Source organism: Ovis canadensis, chromosome 19, assembly GCF_042477335.2.
Source record: "Ovis canadensis isolate MfBH-ARS-UI-01 breed Bighorn chromosome 19, ARS-UI_OviCan_v2, whole genome shotgun sequence".
Lineage (NCBI taxonomy): Eukaryota > Metazoa > Chordata > Mammalia > Artiodactyla > Bovidae > Ovis > Ovis canadensis.
The window spans coordinates 33638698-33662090 of NC_091263.1; the positions used below are offsets into that span (position 1 = coordinate 33638698).

Below are 23393 nucleotides of genomic sequence, written 5' to 3' on the forward strand. Positions count from 1 at the left end.
AAGGAATGGAAGAAGTTAAACTGTCTTTTGTTTTTGCAGGTCATCTGCAGATGTATGGGTCTGGTTTGGAAGATGGGCAATCTTCTTCGGACTTGTACTGCAATTAATTCAAAGCCTCTCCATGACCACATGGGTGACTTACAGGATTCTTATCTCCCCGAGATAACACAGAAAGGGAACAGTGACAAAACCATAACCTGGCTTGTTTAAAAAGCCCACATAGACCATGCAGCCTTCTAGGGAGAATAACTAATTAGACTGGAGTAGAGACAGAATAGAAAGAAAGACAAATATTTGATCTTTTTTGAGTGAGTGGATAGAGTTCTTTTAACATGCAAAGCATGCTGTATGAAATCTTTGGAGACCTGGCCCTTCAGAAAAGGAAGACAAAGCCCAAAAGCAGCAGAGGAGTTCCTTTTCTTTACAGAGTCTTTTTTCAGAAGTAACTTATCTTTTCAAATTAAAGGAGAACTTAAGTTGTAATCAGCAACTTTTGTTACATCAGAAAGATGCCAATAAATGCCCTCTCCTCCTCCTACCTCTCAAAGAATCTTTGTAGCTACAAGGAAAGCAAAGGGAAAGAATAGGGGCAGGAAGCTTAAGAGAAAAAGAATGCAAGGACAAAAGAGACCCAGGAAGGAAAAATGATGGTGATGCCTGGGATGAGTGGTATGCTATATGATCCTGGGGACTGGAGGAGACCCTGAGAGGTAATGGGGGAAAGAATCCAGAGCCTAAGGCTCCAGGCAGCCTTTGCAGGGGTCCCAGGCTTGATCCCCAGTCAGGGAACTAGATCCCACATGCCACAGCTGGGAGTTCACATGCCACAACTTAAGATCCTATGTGCTGCATGCGGCAGCTAAGATCTGGCACAATCAAATAAGTAAATACATAAATAAAAAAAAAAAAAAGGTGTCCTGCTATGGAAGCAACAACAAATTACAAAGGGAAAATGTTCTCTCAGAAAATGCAGCTCACTTACGCAAACTTGGGCTGTGTTATTATTTCACCTCTTATTAAAGATAATGATCTCACAGAAAGCTCTTGCAGCATAATAAAACAAAGATATATGCTAATGGCGATATTATTATGAGAATAACATGATCTTTTCAAGAGAAGACTATCAACTAAAATAACAGACCAGATATAGGGCTTCATTTGTATTTCACGGCTGGAAGTTCGAACAGATCCTGCATACATCATGTAAACCTTAAGAGACTCATGGCCCAGCCACTCCACACAGCACCAGCCACTCTCTCAGCAAATCACCTACTGACAAAACCCATACCTTCCACAGTTGCTCGCTTGGGCTGAATGGTGATGGCTCCTTCTGCGATGTCTTCATGCTGGTGCAGTGGGTTGATTTTGGATCCCCAGCTGTCTGATCCCACCCAGAGGAAGTGGCCTACTTGGTCAGCTCTTTTTGCTGCTGCAAGGATCTGCCTGTGGAGAGGAACATTAAAAAGATACGTTAATGATAAAGAGCAGCTATTGTACGTATGCATATCTGGAATCAAGCAGAAGGAAAACAAGCCACTGCTTCTCAAAAAGCAAATAGCTGGTAGTAAGCCAAAGGATTTTTATTCTTAATATATAAAGAGATATTGTTAGCCAATACAAAAATTCAAGGCAGCTTGAGGAAAATAGGCAGAGTATTCAAAGTCAAAAGATAAAAGGGGAAATATAAGTAATTAGTTAGCTGCTTATTCACATACATTAAAAATGAGGAAAATGTGAATGAGAACACTATATTAAATTCACTCCTTATTTTGGCAAAAATGTTTGGTTTTATTTTGTGTTGTGAGTTTTTTTTTTTAATATCAATTTATTTTAATTGGAGGCTAATTACTTTACAATATTGTCTTGTGTCATGAGCTTTGACATGAGGCTGGAGACGTGAGTACTGCCTTTCACTGCTGGTGGTACATATCATTTCTGGGAAGCAATGAATCAGTCTATATGAAGCATCTTAAATTACTTATTAAAATAAGCAGAGCTTCACATTAAGCTTGAAAAATGTACAATCCATATTTATAAATTAAAAAGTATATAAATAGCAAGGGCAAGAAAAAAAAGGAGGAAATTAAAAAAAAAAAGGAAATTGGTTACTCATGAAGGAAAATTTTACTTCTGCTTACAGAATTCTAGGAATCAGGAGTGTGTCACCCCAGGCAGAAAATGGCTTTTCTGGAAAAATCTGAACTACCCTAGGAAAAAGATTCTAGATATTGACATAGAGACATTTTCTAAGAGAATGGACACCTAGATGCCTGACCAGTCCACTGAGAGGCCTATCAGCTGACAAGTTTTCCCCATGTATGTAGAATTTTCTTGTGTCTTAGTCAAATGGGAACTGCCAGAAATGACCCATCATTGTGGAAAATCCACAATATAAAACAGAAACCAAATAAATAAGAAAAAGGAAACTGGTGTGAGGTATGGAGAAGAAATTATACAAAAAAAAGCCAGTAGCTAAATAAGAATCAGGATCTCTATTATTAAGAACAAGAAAATTATCAAGAATAAGAAAGAAACAACAATAAAAAAAGAGATATTAGTTATCAAAAGTATGAAATTACAATTATGTTAGAAGAGATAAAGGTCAAAGAACTAAATAGACATTTCTCCAAAGAAGACATACAGATGGCTAACAAACACATGAAAAGATGCTCAACATCACTCATTATCAGACAAATACAAATCAAAACCACAATGAGGTAACATTTCACACTAGTCAGAATGGCTGCGATCCAAAAGTCTACAAGCAATAAATACTGGAGTGGGTGTGGAGAAAAGGGAACCCTCTTACACTGTTGGTGGGAATGCAAACTAGTACAGCCACTATGGAGAACAGTGCGGAGATTCCTTAAAAAACTGGAAATAGAACTGCCATACAACCCAGCAATACCACTTCTGGGCATACACACTAAGGAAACCAGAATTGAAAGAGACATGCGTACCCCAATGTTCATCAGAGCACTGTTTGTAATAGCCAGGACATGGAAGCAACCTAGATGTCCATCAGCAGATGAATGGATAAGAAAGCTGTGGTACATATACACAATGGAGTATTCAGTTCAGTTCAGTTCAGTCGCTCAGTCGTGTCCGACTCTTTGCGACCCCATGAATCACAGCACGCCAGGCCTCCCTGTTCATCACTATCTCCCGGAGTTCACTCAGACTCACGTCCATCCAGTCCGTGATGCCATCCAGCCATCTCATCCTCGGTCGTCCCCTTCTCCTCCTGCCCCCAATCCCTCCCAGCATCAGAGTCTTTTCCAATGAGTCAACTCTTCGCATGAGGTGGCCAAAGTACTGGAGTTTCAGCTCTAGCATCATTCCTTCCAAAGAAATCCCAGGGTTGATCTCCTTCAGAATGGACCGGTTGGATCTCCTTGCAGTCCAAGGGACCCTCAAGAGTCTTCTCCAACACCACAGTTCAAAACCATCAATTCTTCGGCGCTCAGCTTTCTTCACAGTCCAACTCTCACATCCATACATGACCACAGGAAAAACCATAGCCTTGACTAGATGGACCTTAGTCAGCAAAGTAATGTCTCTGCTTTTGAATATGCTATCTAGGTTGGTCATAACTTTTCTTCCAAGGAGTAAGCGTCTTTTAATTTCATGGCTGCAGTCACCATCTGCAGTGATTTTGTAGCCGCAAAAATAAAGTCTGACACTGTTTCCACTGTTTCCCCATCTATTTCCCATGAAGTGATGGGACCAGATGCCATGATCTTCGTTTTCTAAATGTTGAGCTTTAAGCCAACTTTTTCACTCTCCTCTTTCACTTTCATCAAGAGGCTTTTTAGCTCCTCTTCACTTTCTGCCATAAGGGTGGTGTCATCTGCATATCTGAGGTTATTGATATTTCTCCCGGCAACCTTGATTCCAGCTTGTGTTTCTTCCAGTCCAAAGTTTCTCATGATATACTCTGCATAGAAGTTAAATAAGCAGGGTGACAATATACAGCCTTGACGTACTCCTTTTCCTATTTGGAACCAGTCTGTTGTTCCATGTCCAGTTCTAACTGTTGCTTCCTGACCTGCATACAGATTTCTCAAGAGGCAGGTTAGGTGGTCTTGTATTCCCATCTCTTTCAGAATTTTCCACAGTTTATCGTGATCCACACAGTCAAAGGCTTTGGCATAGTCAATAAAGCAGAAATAGATATTTTTCTGGAACTCTCTTGCTTTTTCGATGATCCAGCGGATGTTGGCAATTTGGTCTCTGGTTCCTCTGCCTTTTCTAAAACCAGCTTGAATATCAGGGAGTTCACGGTTCACGTATTGCTGAAGCCTGGCTTGGAGAATTTTGTGCATTACTTTACTAGCATGTGAGATGAGTGCAATTATGTGGTAGTTTGAGCATTCTTTGGCACTGCCTTTCTTTGGGATTGGAATGAAAACTGACCTTTTCCAGTCCTGTAGCCACTGCTGAATTTTCCAAATTTGCTGGCATATTGAGTGTAGCACTTTAACAGCATCATCTTTCAGGATTTGAAATAGCTCAACTGGAATTTCATCACCTCCACTAGCTTTGTTCGTAGGGATGCTTTCTAAGGACCACTTGACTTCACATTCCAAGATGTCTGGCTCTAGATTTGTGATCACATCATCATGATTATCTGGGTCGTGAAGATCTTTTTTTGTACAGTTATTTCATGTATTCTTGCCACCTCTTCTTAATATCTTCTGCTTCTGTTAGGTCCAGACAATTTCTGTCCTTTATCGAGCCCATCTTTGCATGAAATGTTCCCTTGGTATCTCTAATTTTCTTAAAGAGATCTCTAGTCTTCCCATTCTGTTCCTTTCCTCTATTTCTTTGCATTGATCGCTGAAGAAGGCCTTCTTATCTCTTCTTGCTATTCTCTGGAACTCTGCATTCAGATGCTTATAGCTTTCCTTTTCTCCTTTGCTTTTTGCCTCTTTTCTTTTCACAGCTATTTGTAAGGCCTCCCCAGACAGACATTTTGCTTTTTGCCTTTATTTCCCATGGGGATGGTCTTGATCCCTGTCTCCTGTACAATGTCACGAACCTCATTCCATAGTTCATCAGGCACTCTATCTATCAGATCTAGGCCCTTAAATCTAATTCTCACTTCCACTGTATAATCGTAAGGGATTTGATTGAGGTCATACCTGAATGGTTTAGCGATTTTCCCTACTTTCTTCAATTTAAGTCTGAATTTGGTAATAAGGAGTTTATGATCTGAGCCACAGTCAGCTCCTGGTCTTGTTTTTGTTGACTGTATAGAGCTTCTCCACCTTTGGCTGCAAAGAATATAATCAGTCTGATTTCGGTGTTGACCATCTAGTGATGTCCATGTGTAGAGTCTTCTCTTGTGTTGTTGGAAGAGGGTGTTTGCTATGACCAGTGCATTTTCTTGGCAAAACTCTATTAGTCTTTGCCCTGCTTCATTCCGCATTCCAAGGCCAAATTTGCCTGTTACTCCAGGTGTTTCTTGACTTCCTACTTTTGCATTCCAGTCCCCTCTAATGAAAAGGACATCTTTTTTGGGTGTTAGTTCTAAAAGGTCTTGTAGGTCTTCATAAAACTGTTCAACTTCAGTTTCTTTAGCATTACTGATTGGGGCATAGACTTGGATAACTGTGATATTGAATGGTTTGCCTTGGAGATGAACAGAGATCATTCTGTCGTTTTTGAGATTGCATCCAATGACTGCATTTTGGACTCTTTTGGAGTATTAGACAGCCATTAAAAAGAATTCATTTAAATCAGTTCTAATGAGGTGGATGAAACTGGAGCCTATTATACAGAGTGAAGTAAGTCAGAAAGAAAAACACCAATACAGTATACTAATGCATATATATGGAATTTAGAAAGATGGTAACGATAAACCTGTAGGCGAGACAGCAAAAGAGACACAGATGTATAGAACAGTCTTTTGGACTCTGTGGGACAGGGAGAGGGTGGGATGGTTTGGGAGAATGGCATTGAAACATGTATAATATCATATAAGAAATGAATCGCCAGTCCAGGTTTGAGGCATGATACTGGATGCTTGGGGCTAGTGCACTGGGATGACCCAGAGGGATGGTACAGGGAGGGAGGAGGGAGGGGGGTTTAGGATGGGGAACATGTGTACACCTGTGGTGGATTCATGTTGATGTATGGCAAAACCAATACAATATTGTAAAGTAATTAAGCTCCAATTAAAATAAATAAATTTATATTTAAAAAATTTTAAAAAGAGATAATGTATAAAGTGAAGAAATATTTTCAGAAAGCAAAACAATATCAAAAAGGTATAGCATATACAAGAAAAGATGAGTATCTTAAAGAAAGAAACACAGAAAGACTTACATCCAACTAACAGTATTTCAAGCACAAATGTAAAAAGAAATTAATTTTAAAAATAATTTGTAATGAAAAAAAATCCAAGGAATTGAAAGTATGACTTTTCAAATTCAAGGGACTCACTCCAGTATTCTTGCCTGGAGGATCCCACGGATGGAGGAGCCTGGTGGGCTTCAGTCCATGGGGATGCAAAGAGTCGGACACGACTGAGACTAAAACACACGCACACATCCAGCAAATTAACAGGGGAAAACCAAACATGTCAGAGAACTACAATTTCTGAATAAAGTGAGAATAAAGCTTCCAAGGGAAAATTGGGACCATTGGAAAGTAATAAGAAGCAGAATACTGCCAACCTCTCCAGAGAGAGAGAGGAAAAAAAAAAAATGGATGATGGAGTAATGCCTTCCAAATTTTGAGGGAAAAAAATTTGTAATCTAGAATTCTAATATTTAACACATATAGAATCTCTATACAAATAGAGAATCTCTATACAAATAGAACTGGCATATAGATAGATGGGTATGGATGGAGAGAGGGAGGGACAGGTGGATGGATGGATAGATAGATATTCAGGGGATATTAAAGATTTTTTGATCCAAACTCAGACTCTCAAATTCCTTGCAAATTATGAGTTCTATAACTTATCAGTCACCATAGATAGTTGCTATAAATCATTTATTTGCCTGGGATGATGTATTTAAAAATAACTATGTGACCACACCTTACATTTCCAACTAGTAATTAAGTGCGGAGGCAGGTGAAGAATATTTTTAGTCATAAACACAAAAAATGCCTTCTTTAATACATCCTTTACTAGAAAATTACTGGAGGGTACATTATAGCCCCCATAAAGAAACTAAATGATGAATAAAAATAAAAGAAAAGGAGAGAGAAAGAAAACAAAAAAGTTAAAATAATAAAGACCAGCCTAGCTTAAAACAGAAAGATGGAGTGGGAGGGAAATGTACAGAAAAGCAATGGAACTCAGAGATTATTTTTTAAATATATATGTATGTATATGTATATATATATGTATATGTATATATATATACACACACACACACACATATAAACATAAGAGAAAAGTGATAACCTAGGACATTAACAATTGCAAGTTAAAAATCTGTCATATTAATTTGATGAATGAAAAAGCTACCCCTAAAATCACATCATGGAAAAAATACTGCTGTAGTACATAATATTTACATGCTCATAATGTCAACTCTGAGTTTTACTAAATGGAAATCTGATAGTACAATGCTAGGAAGATAAAGCAGGTATGAGACAAGTTCTATATAACATAAGAGGAATTAATAGACAATATTTTAAATTAATGATTCCAAAATAGCAATACAGGCACCTTTGAAGAAGACCTAAAGAATTAGTTTCAAGATTCAAAATAATTGCTCAAGAAGAACAGAACCAGAGAGTGCAATGGGATGGAAAAGGAGGCTAGGGCTTTGCAGAAAAAGTATTTTAATTATATTTTTGTTCCTCTTCAATTATGTGCATTTATTATTTTCACACAATCAATCATTTATACTCTTGAGTTAGAGATACCGTCTCTATTAATCTAACCAAAGGGTATGATCGCTGATGCTGTCAAAATCATACGTTCATTACTGGAGACAACCTAAACGCAGAGCAGCAGGGAAGTGGCTAAAGAAATGACGGTGCGTCTGAAGGATGCGTTAGAGACCAGTGAGAAACACACGGAGCTCAATTTCTGCAAGCTACTGTCAACAAAAAACGTCACATTAAAAAAAACTGCAAATGATTAGTCATTTCTTACAATAATGAAAACTGGCCTGCATAAATGATTAGATGCATAGTTAAAAGTATAGTGTTATATGAGAGCACAGAAAAATGTGGATAATATGTAATTCATTGTTAAAGACAATTCATTGAGAACCTGCTGATGAAGTATGAAAAGGATGCAAGAATCCAACTGAAACAACGTAAGAAAGACTAATTGATGTAAAAACAACAAAAATAAATATTTACCTTAATATGCTTACATGAAAGTGTGGATTAATTTATTAAGAGAAATAAGATTAAACTGTTTAAACATATTATAGTATTGAAAGTGAGATGTGAACCGTAAAAATTAGAATATCAAATAAAAATATCAGATGTGAATCTGAATCTACAGGGGAAAATTTTTAGAATAAAATAACCACAAATGTTAAACAAGAATTTTATTAGTGGTTATCTCTGAGTGTTAAGATATTAAGTTTTATAGGGGATTACTTACCATCATGGTTTGTGATTATTCTAAACTTTCATTTTTTTAGATAATCAGGGAGCAGAGTAAAGCTAGGAATTCCTTTTATTAAAATGCAACAACAAAAATATTTCCATTATTTTCCAATGGTTTAAAATAGCCACATAGTGTTACTTTTATGATCAGAAAAACAGTGTCTCAGGAACAGAATACACTCTTGTCTAACATTCAAATGATCAATACCCATGCCTGATTGAGCACTTATCTTAGCTTCAAAATCTAGATATTAATGTCTTCTCACTGGTATTCTCCAGCAAAGTATTTGAAGTTAATGTTCTAAGAAATCTCAAAATTTCCCATCTACAGTGTAAATCTTCTGAGAAAAGAAATAACATAACATTGTGGGTTATCAGACATCAGTGGGCTTAAGCTCATGTTTTGGAAGATATGCACTTGATTTTTATTACTGTAGCCAAGAACTATTACTGCTATCACTTCTTTGAGTCATAGTACACAATGGTTCCAACACACAAATCACCATGCAAAAAATGATGAGCATAGCTATTGAGCTGATTATATACCTTTTAACACTGCCAATTAAAACCGCACACTATCTGCAAATGAAGGATATTACGACCAATTAGGCATCATAGCTATTAGCAACAAATCTTTTAAGTGCCATGTACATGAACATATGCCATATTTTAAAATGTCCAAAATATGTATGAAAATCATATATGAGATGATTAAGAGAAGTATGAGTTGACAAATCTGGAGCAAAAAAAAAAAGAAAAGAAAAAGTCATATCATAAAAACAAAGTGCCTTGAATAACTAAATCACAAAGTGTGGAAGAAAATGCCCTAAGAGCAACAGAATCAGTTCCTTGTAAGGAGACAAATACACATTTAAGGGGTGACAGAAATAGTTTCACAGAAAAGGGCATGTCTGAAAAACAGACAGAATTTCAACAGGTAGAAAAGGAAAGAAGAAACATCATGAGCCAAGACCGTGGTGGAGGAGCTGTTAGGGTACACTGACGAGTCAGTCATGTGTCTTAGGTGGAGAACTGGGTGCATGAAGGTGGGGTCTACATGAAAAAACAGGACCATATTTTAATGCATCATGAAGTTCAGAGAGAGAGGCTTGTACTTAAAATTATTTTTTTCTGAAATCTTTAGTTTATTTTTAAAAGATAAGGCAAACAGAATTTTAAAGTAATTTTTCTTTTTCCTATTTATTACCCAGGTTTCAGATGGCATATCAAACACATACAGCTTTTCTTCTCAAAGCCCAATAGCTTTGAGTCTCAGAATTTTTCTGCTATAAGTATTTTTAGAAAGTTTATTAATACCCAGGTATCTTACCCACCCTATACCTAGGCTGCCTGTGGATCTTTAGGCTGTATTAGGATGCAGAGAGAACCAGATATTTTAAGAAAAGCAGAAGTAAATTGTATTTCAATGCAGACGGAAGGAAGGGCACATAACCAAGAACAAATGCAATTTTGGCATCAACCTGAAGAATAATGTCACGCGAGCTAAACTAACTCTAGCCCTCAAAGGATACTGACAATAACACAAAGTTTTTGTTTTTGAGCCTTGTCAAAGCTAGAAGAGAAAGGAAATAGATCTATCCCCTTGGGGGAGGTGGTGAGGAATGTTGGTGCAAGTGTTTGTTTATTTATTTATTTTTAATATATATTTTATTATTAAAAATAATAAATAAAAATATATATTAAAATTATTAAATAGTGGACACTGCACTGGGCATTTCATACATTCATTCAGTGATGTGTACTGAGCGTCCACCACTAACTGAGCAATGTGCTAGGGGCTAAGGATATGAAAGGAAGTCAAAAGGGGCATCACCTCCATTTTAATGATGCCTTCAGACTAGTGGAGAATATAGACTCCAATTACATGATCAAAGAGTACAAAATGCCCTCAGTGACATTAACTATGCAACCAAGCTGTTACGACAAATTTTCCAAAGCTACACTGTTTGGAGGCATCTTTCAGAAGCGACGCTACTGACAGCGCTGGAATGATGAAGTGGGGAAGGGAAGCTTTCCAGCAAGCGGGAAGAGAATGAGCAATGGCCTGGAAAGGAAGAAACACAAAGGCCCCCTCACCTACAGCACACAAGCCATGAGCAAGCATGGAATGAAATAAGGTTAGAAAAGTACAAGTCCACATTATCATAGAAAGAGTGCAAATGGATTTGCTGATGGGAAAACTGAGACCTCAAAGAGCTGGGGTAGAAGGGTGTGGGATGGGACTTGCCCAAGGGGAGACAGTGGTCATAGCAAAAAAAAAAAAAAAAACAAAACCTCAGGTATCTTGACTTGAGGTTTAATGCTCTTCTCATTTAATAGTCCTGCCACCCACGGTCACAGCTCAGGGCTGGGAAGATGGGTGGACTCAGGCGAAGCGTGGGGAACACACAAGGAAGGGAAACACAGGACTGGCCGACTGGTGCGGGGGTGGGTAATGGCCTGGACCCTTCAACTTTGTCCTTGATATAAGATGCTCACTTTCAAATTAAATGAGTTATTATTTGAACTATAATACAAACAGTTAAAAAATCCAAACAGAGCTTTTCCATCTGCAGAGGTGTAAAGTGACACCACCTCTTTGGAAGACAATATTCACATTTAAGAAAGCACACATCTTTGTCCCGGAAACTCTTTCTCCACGAATTTATGTTTTAAATAGTTATTAATATAAAAAGTAATATATTTATGCATTATTATTTGCATTATGTTAATGCATCTATACATTGTAAAGGATGTATACATTAATGTCATATTCTGGCACACACAGATTTGTAGAAAACAAAGGTTCAGTTCAGTTCAGTTCAGTTCAGTCGCTCAGTCATGTCCGACTCTTTGCGACTCCATGAATCGCAGCACGCCAGGCCTCCCTGTCCATCACCAGCTCGCGGAGTTCACTCAGACTCACGTCCATCGAGTCGGTGATGCCATCCAGCCATCTCATCCTCTGTTGTCCCCTTCTCCTCCTGCCCCCAGTCCCTCCCAGCATCAGAGTCTTTTCCAATGAGTCAACTCTTTGCATGCGGTGGCCAAAGTACTGGAGTTTCAGCTTTAGTATCATTCCTTCCAAAGAAATCACCTTCAGAATGGACTGGTTGGATCTCCTTGCAGTCTAAGGGACTCTCAAGAGTCTTCTCCAACACCACAGTTCAAAAGCATTGGTTCTTTGGCGCTCAGCCTTCTTCACAGTCCAACTCTCACATCCATACATGACCACAGGAAAAACCATAGCCTTGACTAGACGGACCTTAGTCAGCAAAGTAATGTCTCTGCTTTTGAATATGCTATCTAGGTTGATCATAACTTTTCTTCCAAGGAGTAAGCGTCTTTTAAGTTCACGGTTGCAGTCACCATCTGCAGTGATTTTGGAACCCAAAATAAAGTCTGACACTGTTTCCAGTGTTTCCCCATCTATTTCCCATGAAGTAATGGGACCAGATGCCATGATCTTGGTTTTCTGAATGTTGAGCTTTAAGCCAACTTTTTCACTCTCCACTTTCACTTTCATCAAGAGGAAGGTAATTTATAATCACACAAGAAGAAGTAGAAGTGAAGTCATTCAGTCGTGTCTGACTCATTTTGACCCCGTGGACTGTGTAGCCTAGCAGGCTTCTCTGCCCATGGAATTTTCCAGGCAAGAGTACTGGAGTGGGTTGCCATTTCCTTCTCCAGGGGATCGTCCCAACCCAGGGATCGAACCCAGGTCTCCTGCACTGCAGGCAGATGCTTTACCATCTGAGCCAACAGGGAAGCCCCTAATAATTGCACAAGTCTGTAACCAAATGTCAATCAGTTCTAGAGAAGTTAGATAAATTACAGCAAATACATAAAATGAAATTCTGTGTGGCTGTTGAAAAGGACTGACATTCTGAGACCTCCATGATGGAAGAATAAGCCAAGGTGAGAGCAGGGGTAGAACAAGATAATATACAGTGTTCTACCATTTGCGTAAAAATGTACACACTGCCTCTAGAAAAATACACAAATATTACAAAATATACAGCTGCATTACAAAATACAAAAATTACAAAATACAGAGTTATTATTAGCATCTGGAAAGGAGAACCTGTTAGCTAGAGGACAAAATGAATTCAACTTCTTTTTCATTTCTAGATTTTTCAACACTTTTTGATTTTTTAAATCAGTGGTAATTACTGTTTGCTAAAAAAAAAAAAATGGTAAGGATTCGGGACTGAGGCGGCAGTGGTCAGGAAACAACACAGGGCAAATCTGTATTCTATAAGCAATTTCAAAGGTTAGCACCCCATGGCTTGGCCAAGAATGCAAGTAATGAGCTAAAAGGGAAAGTCAAAGTTGTATTTAGATTTTTGACATCAAAGAGCATCAAGGTAAAGAGACAGAAGAAAAAGTGGACTGGAAAATGCAGACACATGACCAGCTTGGTTTTGAACATCCAAAGTCCAAAGCAGAAGCAATACTTCTAGAAATAGAAGGCATTTTTCTTTTACATTAGAAGAACTATTAGAAGAACTACTCTTTAGATAAAAGTTTGTTGGTGCACTGGGATGACCCAGATGGATGGTATGGGGTGGGAGATGGGAGTGGGTTTCAGGATTGGGAACACGTGTACACCTGTGGCGGATTCATGTTGATGTATGACAAAACCAATACAATATTGTAAAGTAAAAAAAATAATAATAATACTAAATAAATAAATAAAAATAAAAGAACCTTTAAAAGGTCCAGTGGTTTTCTCCTTTTACAAGTCATTGAAAGCAGTTCTTTAGCAAATATGGGGGGAACTACGTGGCAGGAACAGGCTGCTGCTTCCATGGTTCGCTCTAACTTCTGTAGGGGTAGAAAGCACGAACGGACCTTGCCACCGTGTAATTGTCAATTTGATTCTATGCTATCTTTTCCCTTTCTGTGCCAGCACTTTGATCTTTCTGTCCCCTAAACTACAACATGCATGTTAATGAATTTCACCAGGCAGCCTTACTTGATATCCTCATCGTTGGCAAAAAGGACGACGGCCCTGGAGTTGGGGGTGTCCAGGAGCTGCTTGATAATTTTGTCAAAGTCAATGGTCCTGTCTTTGCGTTCCTGGGGGATTCTCACGGACTGGGCAATGCAGAGCCCACCTGTTTAAGAAAAGAAAGCAGAATATCAATTAAGTTCCTGAAGAGATACCAAAGGAACCAGGGAAAGTAGACAGGGAGGAGGGAATTATGAATTCTGAGTACACAGCTCTTCCTTGGTGATCTTGCTGAATGAGCAAGGCTTAGGCTAGTAAGCTGAGTCCTAAGCTGCCATTCATACTTGGCATGCCTTCCAGGGTATGGCATAGCCTCAGTGCACTTGGAAACAGCCAGGTATGCCCAGGAATACCAATGATAGTGATTCTGGGGAGGTAGGTTGTAAAAATGTGTAGATGTCAGTTAGGTCAAGTTGGCTGACAGTGCTGCTGTACTTTATAGGACCACTGGTGACTTCAAGCACACTGAAGGTTGAGAGCCACTTAGACAGTGAAACTGGATGGGAGGCCTTTAAAATGAATGTTATATGCTACAAGAAAACCACAGTCAGCTGCTGTGAAGTGAAGTTGCTGTGAAGCTGCTCAGTCGTGTCCGACTCTTCACGACCCCATGGACTGCAGCCTACCAGGCTCCTCTGTTCATGGGATTTTCCAATCAGCTACAATATATATATTAAAGAAAAGTACTCAAAGAGATAAAACTCAGGTCAATTTCTATTACTTTTCTGGTGATTGCAGTCTCATAATTTTCCTCTTTCATATCCATCTCAGCTTTTCAAGCTCACAGACAATGGAATTAAAAAAAAAAAGAACAATGATAAGAATGAGATCAACTATTATAAATCACAGTAATAAATGTTTTTTGACTACATGCTATACACTCAGCCTACAAATAATGTGCTTTATGTATGTTAGCTGATCTTAAAAACCTTAAAGGCAGTTAGCATTGCCCATTTCATGTTGGAAGAGAAGGGGATTAAATAAATAAATAGATCTATTTACTGCAGACTTCTCAAGGCTGTCATGCTATTAATTGGCTTACAATATGCAGCCATTTATGAAACAACTGATATCCTCCTCACTACCCCAACTCTTGCTTAGTAGTTACTCCCCGATGTAGTGTTTTATAAAATACACCATAAGAAAGGCTGGTATAGGCAAAAGGGGTAGAGAGGATATCTGGAGGTCAAGCCTCAAAGGTCATCCAATGGGCAGAAGACCTAGGGGTAGAGACAAGAGGAAAGCTTTGTTCTCTTTGTAACCTGGAGATGCCCATAACCAACGAGCTTATATCCAAAGCACGGACAACTGTGTGGATGCTACCAGGTTTCCATAAATATAAAAAATATAAACTCTATTCTAGAAGTGAGCCTCCATTACATTTTAATCCATTAGAGTTAATCAGTGTCAGCTCTCTGTAAGTGGCTCTCAACCTTCATTGTGCTTGAAGTCACCAATGGTTCTATAAAGTACAGCAACACTGTTAGCCAACTTGACCTAACTGACATTTACAGAATAATCCCCAGGACAACAGAAGAATACACATTATTTTCCAGTGAAAATGGAACATTCATTAAGCTGGACCATCTTCTGGATCATAAAAGAGAAAAATACCCTCAAATTAAAAAAAAAAACCTTATGACCTCAGACCATAAGAGAATCAAACTAGAAATGAATAACAGAGAGATAACAGGAAAATCTCCATACACTTGGAAATTAAACAGCATACATTTAAATAACCCATGGGTCAAAAACGAAGTACCAAGAAATTTTAAAATATCTCTAAATGAAAACTAAACTGTAACATCTCAGAATGTATAGATTATAGCTAGACTGATGTTTACAGGAAAATAGTAATAATTAAACACTTAAGTTAGGAAAGAAGAAACACACAGAATCAGTAACCTAAGTTTCCACTTTAATAAATAAGACAAAGGAGAGCTAAATAACTCACCTTCCAAAAGGCAGAAAAGACCACAATGGTATATTACTACATAGCTACCAAAATATCTTTTAAAAATAATGAAAATTTCAAATTCTGGAGAAGGTGCAGAGCAACAAAAATGCTCATTCATCACTGGTAGTAACACACAATGGTACAAACAGTCTGAAAAATAGGTTGGCATTAAATGTTAAATATAGAGTTAACATATAAAGCAGTGGTTCCAATGCTAGGTGTTTTCCAAGTGAACTGAAAAGTTATGTTCACACAAATGTGCTCAAAATGTTTGTAGAAACTTCATTCCTAATCGCTAAAACTGAAAACAAGTAAGACATCTGTTAACAGGTGAATGGATAAATGAACCATAGTCCATGCAGGTGATAGGATATTTTTGAGCAACTAAAGGGAACCACTGAGTCTCAGAAGAACATGAATGATTCAAAAATGCATTTTGCTAAGTGAAAAGGTCAAACCAAAAAGAGTACATATTATATAATTCTACTCATATGACATTCCGGGGGGAAAAAAGCAAAACCATAGGGTTGGGAAACAGATTAGTGGATGTCAAGATTTAGGAGAGAGAGGAGGGGTTGGCCACAAAGGGACTGCACAGGGTCAGCTGGGCAGTGCATGAGGTCTGTATGGTATGTGATGTAGAAACGTGGCTCTCTCTACTTGTTAGAACTCAAAGAACAACGTGTCACAATAACTGGACTTTATGCAAAATCAACCAAGATATTAGGAGATGCAGACTGTGACAACTGAGGTGACTGGCATTAAGAACGTACCAGAGCATTTCACTGAAGCGGATGAGTGGAAGAGGAGTTGGCCTAAGCAGCTTCTTAAAATAGTGTACAACCGGCAACTAAGCATAAAGACAAGAAGAACTGCACAGAAAATGGCACTTGGATTTGTAAAATTTTCACAGGAGTTAGCAATACTGGCACAGCTTTCCATACTCAAGGTGAACAAAACAGGAAATGAACTGTAGATAAGGGGAGACAGGTTTCTCAGAGAGAGATAAAGAATTTATATATAAACGAGAGTGTGGCAAGAATGGACCATGTGGTGTGAGGGAGAGTCAGAGATAGTGTAAACTCATGGTTTATAGCGAGATCCTTCCACGGGTGGGTCATTTTATGCATAAATACATGTACACATGGGTTAGTATACAGATATACATATGTGCCTTACCGCTATCCACTGAGAGAGTCTAGAAATGATACTCCATAGCAACAAACACACCTAGTGATACTGGTTTTGAAATACCATCTTTCTCCATCTTTTGGAGAAATGGGTGATTCTCAAGTTGGGGAAAAGCATATAAAAGACAATGTCAGGCAATAAGAAGTTCACAAAAGAGAAAAAAAAAAACAATAAAGGGAGAGAGGTCAAAAGGACATAGGAGCCAACTTAAAAGAGATCCCAGTGAACAAAGCTAGAATAATATTAGCAACAAAGTAAATAATGATGGTAATGAATGACTATCCACAAACTACAATACATGCTCAGGAATCCATACTATTAAAAATGACCAAATCAATCAATAGACCGGAAAGATGGGATGAATCTTCTTCACAGAAAAATCCAAATGAACAAATGTTGATGGATAAGGAGGATAGAGTAAGGAGGACAGAATATCACTCTTGGAGCATTAAAGGAAAAACTGTTGCATGCAAGGTCTGCTGATGAATGCTAAAATAAGTATGGGAAACTATAAGAAGACAGTGAACATTTATACAGCTTAAAAGAATCTTGCTCCAAATCTTTACCAGTCATTCAGGTGGTTTAAACATATGCCTACAACTTCTTTGATACTCTTCCTTTGAAAAGGTGGAGATTAATGCTTTTGCCCTTAAATGTAGTCTCAACTTAGTGCCTCACTTCTTAAGAATATGGCAGAGGAAAAAGAACAACTGAATAGTGGAGAGACCCACTGTAACTGGACCACTAAGTTAACATCACTAGTGCTAAGTCACGTTGTTAATGTACCCCCTGAGAGGATGTGATAAGGGTGCCCCCATTTGAATTTCATTCTTCCCCCAAATCCATAACTTTCATCTACCCATGAGAAAATGTCAGGAAAATCCAAATTGAGGGACATTCTACATTTCAAATTTCCTGACTTGCACTTTTCAAAATTGTCTAGGTCATAAAACACAAGACTTAGACATTGAAAACTGGATTAGACCCTTGGACAGAAAAAAGACATTCATGCAAAAACTGGTAAAATTTAAATAATGTCTATAGTTAAGAGTATTTTTGCCTTGTTGATTTCTCAATTGTGATAAACTAGTTATCTAAAAGTATTAACATTTGTGAGATGAGTCTGTGGGCATTTTCTTATGTTTGGGAATGCATGTAAGAATTAAAGATTTTAAAATTTAAAAAATAAAAAACTAAAAAAAAATAAAAAAAATAAAAACCTTTCCTTGAAAAAAAATAAATAAAAATAAACTAAAATTATTTCAAAATAAAACTTAAATTTACACACATATATATATGTGTGTGTGTATATGTGTGTGTATTTATATATGTGTGTGTGCATATTTATCTCTGTGTGTGTGTGTGTGTGTGCACGCGCACGTGCACATGTCCCCTTCATGGATCACTGCCTTGTCGTGGCAAAGGGGCTTATATAATTCAATGAGTCATGCCATGCAGAGTCATCCAAGATGGACAGGTCATAGCAGAGAGTTCTGACAAAACGTGATCCACTGGAGGAGGGAAGGGCAAACCACCCTAGTATACTTGCCGTGAGAACCTCATGGACTGTATAAAAAGCCAAAAAGATATGACACCAAATGATGAGTCCCCCAGGTCTGAAGGTGTTCACTGTGCTACTGGGAAAGAATAGAGGAGAATTACCAACAGCCCCAGAACGAATGAAGCAGCTGGGCCAAAGTGGATACAACCCTCAGTCGTGGATGTGTCTGGTGATGAAAGAAAAGTCTGATGTTGCAAAGAACAGTAGTGTATAGAACTGGAATGTTATGTCCATGAATCAAGGAAAATTGGACATGGTCAAACAGGAGATGGTAAGAATAAACATCAATGTCCTAGGAATCAGCAAACTAAAATGGATGGGAATGGTCAAATTTAGTTCAGATGAAGATTATATCTACCACTGTGGGCAAGAATACCATAGGAGAAACAAAGTAGCCCTCGTAATCAACAAAAGAGTCCAAAATACAGTACTGGAGTGCAACCTCAAAAATGACAGAATGATCTTGGTTTATTTCCAGTACAAGCCATTCAAAATCACAGTAATCCAAGTCTACGCCCCTACCACTGATGCCGAAGTAGCTGAAGGTGATCAGACCTATCAAGACCTAGAAGACCTCCTAGAAGTAACACCTAAAAGAGATGTTCTCTTCATCATCAGAGATTGGAATGCAAAAGTAGGAAGTCAAGATATACCTGGAGTAATGGGCAAGTCTGGCCTTTGAGAACAAAATGAAGTAGGCCAAAGGTTAACTGAATTCTGCCAAAAGAATGCACTGGTCGTAGCAAACACTGTTTGTCAACAATACAAGAGACGACTTTATACATGGACATTACCAAATGGTCAATATCAAAATCAAATTGATTATATTCTTGGCAGCCAAAGATGCAGAAGCTGTTTATAGTCAGCAAAAACAAGACCTGAAGGTGACTGTGGCTCAGATCATCAGCTTCTCCTAGCAAAATTCAGGCTTAAACCAAAGAAAACAAGGGAAAACAATAGGCCAGCCAGGTATAACTTAAATAAAATCCTGTATGAATTTGCAGCAGAGGTAATGAATAGGTTCAAGGGACTAGATCTAGTTAACAGTTTGCCTGATGAACTATGGACAGAGGTCCATAATATTCTTCAGGAGGAGGTGAATAAAGCCATCCCAAAGAAAAAGCAAAGCAAGAAAGCAGAGTGGTTATCTGAGGAGGCTTTATAAATAGTGGAAGAACAAAGAGAAGTGAAAATCAAGGGGGAGAGGGAAAAGTACCTCTAATTAAATGCAGAGTCCCAAAACTTAGCTATAAGAGACACAAAAACCTTCTTCAATGAACAATGCTTAAAATAGAAGGAAACAGCAAAGGGCAAAGACTAGAGATCTCTTCTGGAAAATTGGAAACATCAAGAAAGCATTCCACATAAAGATGGGCACAATAGAAGATAAAAATTGTAGAGACCTAGTAGACGCTGAACAGATCAAGAAGAGATGGAAAGAATATCCAGAGGAACTGTATAAAAAAGATCTTAATGAACTGGATTACTATGATGGTGTGGTCAGTCACACAGAGCCAGACATTCTGGAGTGCAAAGTCAAGTGGGCCTTAAGAAGCACTGCTGTTAATATAGCTAGTGGTTGCAATGAAATTCCAGCAGAACTACTCAGATCCCTAAAGAAGGATGCCATCAAGGTTTTGTATTCATTATGTCAGCAAATCTGGAAGACCCAGCAGTGGCCACAGGATTGGCAAAGGTCAATCCTCATTCCAATTCCCAAGAAGGGTAGTACCAAAGAATGTGCTAACCATCAGACAATTGCACTCATCTCCCAAGCTAGTTAAGTCATACTTAAAATCTTGCATATTAGGCTTCAGCATTATGTGAGCCAAGAACTTCCAGATGTTCAAGCTAGGTTTAGAAAAGGAAGAGGAACCAGAGATCAAATTGCCAATGTTCACTGGATTATAGAGAAAGCAAGACAATTTCAGAAAAATGTCTATCTCTGTTTCATCAACTATGCTAAAGACTTTGACTGTGTGGACCATGACAAATTGTGGAAAACTCTTAGAGAGATGGGAATACCAGACCGTCTTACTTGTCTCCTGAGAAACTTGTATGTGGGTCAAGGAGCAAAAGTTAGAACCCTGTATGGAACAACTGATTGGTTCAAGATTGAGAAAGGAGTACAAGAGGGCTGTCTGCTGTTACTCTATTTATTTAACCTATACACTGAGCACATCATGAGAAATGCCGGGCTGGATGACTTACAAGCTGGAATCAAGACAGGCAGGAGAAACATCAACAACCTCAGATATGCAGATGATACCACTCTAATGGCAGAAAATGAAAAGGAAGAGCCTCTTGATGAGGGTGAAGGAGGACAGTGAAAAAGCTGGCTTAAGACTAAATATTAAACACACACACACACACAAAACAAACACTAAGATCATGGCATCCAGCCTCATTACCTCATGGCAAATGAAGAGGACAAGGCGGAAGTAATGACAGATATCCTCTTCTTGGGCTCCAAACTCACTGCAGATGGTGACTGCAGCCATGAAATCAGAAGAGGATTGCATCTCGGTGGGAAAGCAATGGCAAATCTAGACACTATGTTGAAAAGCAGAGACATTACTCTGCCAACAAAGGTCCATATTGTCAAGTGGACAATATGGTCATCCCAGTGGTCATGTATAGTTTTGAGAGCTGGATCATAAAGAAGGCAGACCACCAAAGAATCGATGCCTTTGAACTGTGGTGCTGGAGAAAATGCCCCAAATTCCCTTGGACAGCAAGGAGATCAAACTGGTCAATTTTAAGGGAGGTCAAACTTGAATATTCACTGGAAGTACTGATGCTTAAGCGCCAATATTTTTGGTCATCTGATGCAAACAGATGACTCACTAGAAAAGTCCCTGATGTTGGGAAAGATTGAGGGCAGAAGGAGAAGAAGGTGTAAGAGGATGAGATGGTTGGACCGCATCACCAATGCAAAGAACATGAACTTGGGCAAACTCCAGGAGAAGGTGAGGGACAGGGAGGCCTTGCATGCTACAGTCCATGGGGTCACAGACAGTTGGAAATGAGTGGCTGACTAAACAACAAAAAATGTGTGTCTGTGTGTGTGTGTATATCATCTGTTTATCTAATCCATCTATACCTACCTGACTGTCTATTCTTCTCTATAATGAACACTTATTTAGTAAGTAGTGAATCAGATGCAGGAATCTGAAATTTTAAACTAGAGCTTTATCATGCTGGCTCAGATAGTAAAGAAACTGCCTGTAATGTAGGAGACGTGGGTTCAATCCCTGATTCGGGAAGATCCCCTAGAGAAGGAAATGGCAACTCACTTCAGCATACTTGCCTGGAGAATCCCACGGACAGAGGAAGCTTGCAGGTTACAGTCCATGTGGTCACAAAGAATCAGACACGACTGAGCAACTAACACACTTAGCTCAAGGATTCTCATGCATGATTCACCTCCAGAGGTTCTCATCAGCACGTTTGGGTGAGGCCTGTGAATGTGCATTTCTAGTCCCCAGGTGATACTGATACTGCAGGTCAGGGACCATATTTTGAGATCATTGGTCTAGGTGACATTGCTGCAGGTAGCCAGGGGATCAGATTTTGAGAAATATTCTCTTACGTATCTCCAAATTGGTTGTAGCCAGTTTAGATAGAAGAAGAATTTATGCGTGGGTATCCTCACCAAAAAGTTTTAGGGAACTCTGAGGGCTTCCCTGGTGGCTCACATGGTAAAGAAATTTGCCTGCAATGCAGGAGACCCAGGATGATCCCCGAGTTGGAAAGATCCCCGGGAGAAGGGAATGCCAATCCACCCCACTGTTCTGGCCCGGGGAAATCCCATGGCCCTAGAAGCCTGGCAAGCTACAGTCCCTGGGGTCTCAGAGAGCAGGACATGACTGAATGACTAACACTTACTTACTTAGGATAGTGAGACAGAAAGAAGGGAGGGATGGATTGTTGTGCTTTATCATAATGTTTCCACTGATACAGAGAGAGAACTAGACAAGTGTCCCTGGGTAATGGCGAATACAGTCTCAAGGCTGTAATAGCTCCAAATCTGGAAAATATCAGGCAGTAGAGATGGATGAAAGCATCAGCAAACTGTTCTGGGGCTGCTGTGGAGAAGAAATGGCCATTTTACCACCCTTTCGGCAGGAGAAGGGGAATAATTCTGGGTGGAAACTCAGCTTCTCATCAGGATACATTTACAGCTGAGTGATTAAGCAAATCAGAGCAAACTCCATTTGGTACCATGATTAGTGGAGGGGGCAGTCTGCACTTGTGGGTTTTGGGCTCAGCCAATTCACACAAGGGGAAACCATGCATGGAGTTTTGTGACTGCAGAATTGAGATGCTCACCCTATCTTACAGAGAACTGCCCACAGTGAGTAAAATCAAACAACTCAACAGAGGAGAGACACTGGCTATTAACATGGTAATGAGAATGGATGTGTTCATAAAGCTAAAATGTAAAATGCAAGGAAAATGGAAAAACAGAGGATGAGAGAGAAACATGCTGTTTTGATCATCTTCTCTTGGAAGACTTGAATGGTACCTGCTGGAAAAACAGTCATTTCATTTGCCTCAGACCCACAAGAGAATGTGGCAGGATGAAAAATGTATGTATATCACACATAGATGACTTAAACCAAGCATTCAATTCAGACCAACCATGCCCTGCCAGAAATGGGCCACTTAGAGAAAACAATTCAGGTCTTGTGTGTCTGCCAGCAAGAAAGGAAGTAGTCTAACCCACAGGCACACAGACACACACACATGCACTTCTGGTGTTTGAATATCAGTTACTTTATTTCTCATTCATGGTGATAAGCCAGCACCCTACACTCTCCTGAGACACGGAGCCAATTTTTTCATCTTAAGCTACCGCCTTATTGGATGCAAACTTTCTATGGTTTGTGTTCTAGCTTAGTTGCTCACAGTGGATTCAGATTTCTCTCTCTTACATACCTGATGTTATTTAGTCACCACAGTACATCAGCCATCTATAACTGAGAAAATATTGGTTCAGCACTTTGAGTTTAAGAATCTAGCATTTGAGGGATATTTCATTTGTGTGTAAAGACCACTTGGAGTTTGGCAGCGCTGGGTGG

At 38.9% G+C, this 23393-nt stretch overlaps 1 protein-coding gene across 1 annotated transcript in view; it reads right to left on the reverse strand.

The window, feature by feature from the left end:
* GRM7 (glutamate metabotropic receptor 7) overlaps positions 1–23393 on the reverse strand; it is a 909573-nt gene that overhangs the window by 418172 nt on the left and 468008 nt on the right. Inside the window, exons 4-5 of the mRNA XM_069562189.1 lie at positions 13565–13706; positions 1289–1443 (exon numbers count right to left, since the gene is read on the reverse strand). Coding sequence (XP_069418290.1) covers positions 1289–1443; positions 13565–13706 — 297 coding nt within the window. The remainder of the gene's footprint in view (positions 1–1288; positions 1444–13564; positions 13707–23393) is intronic.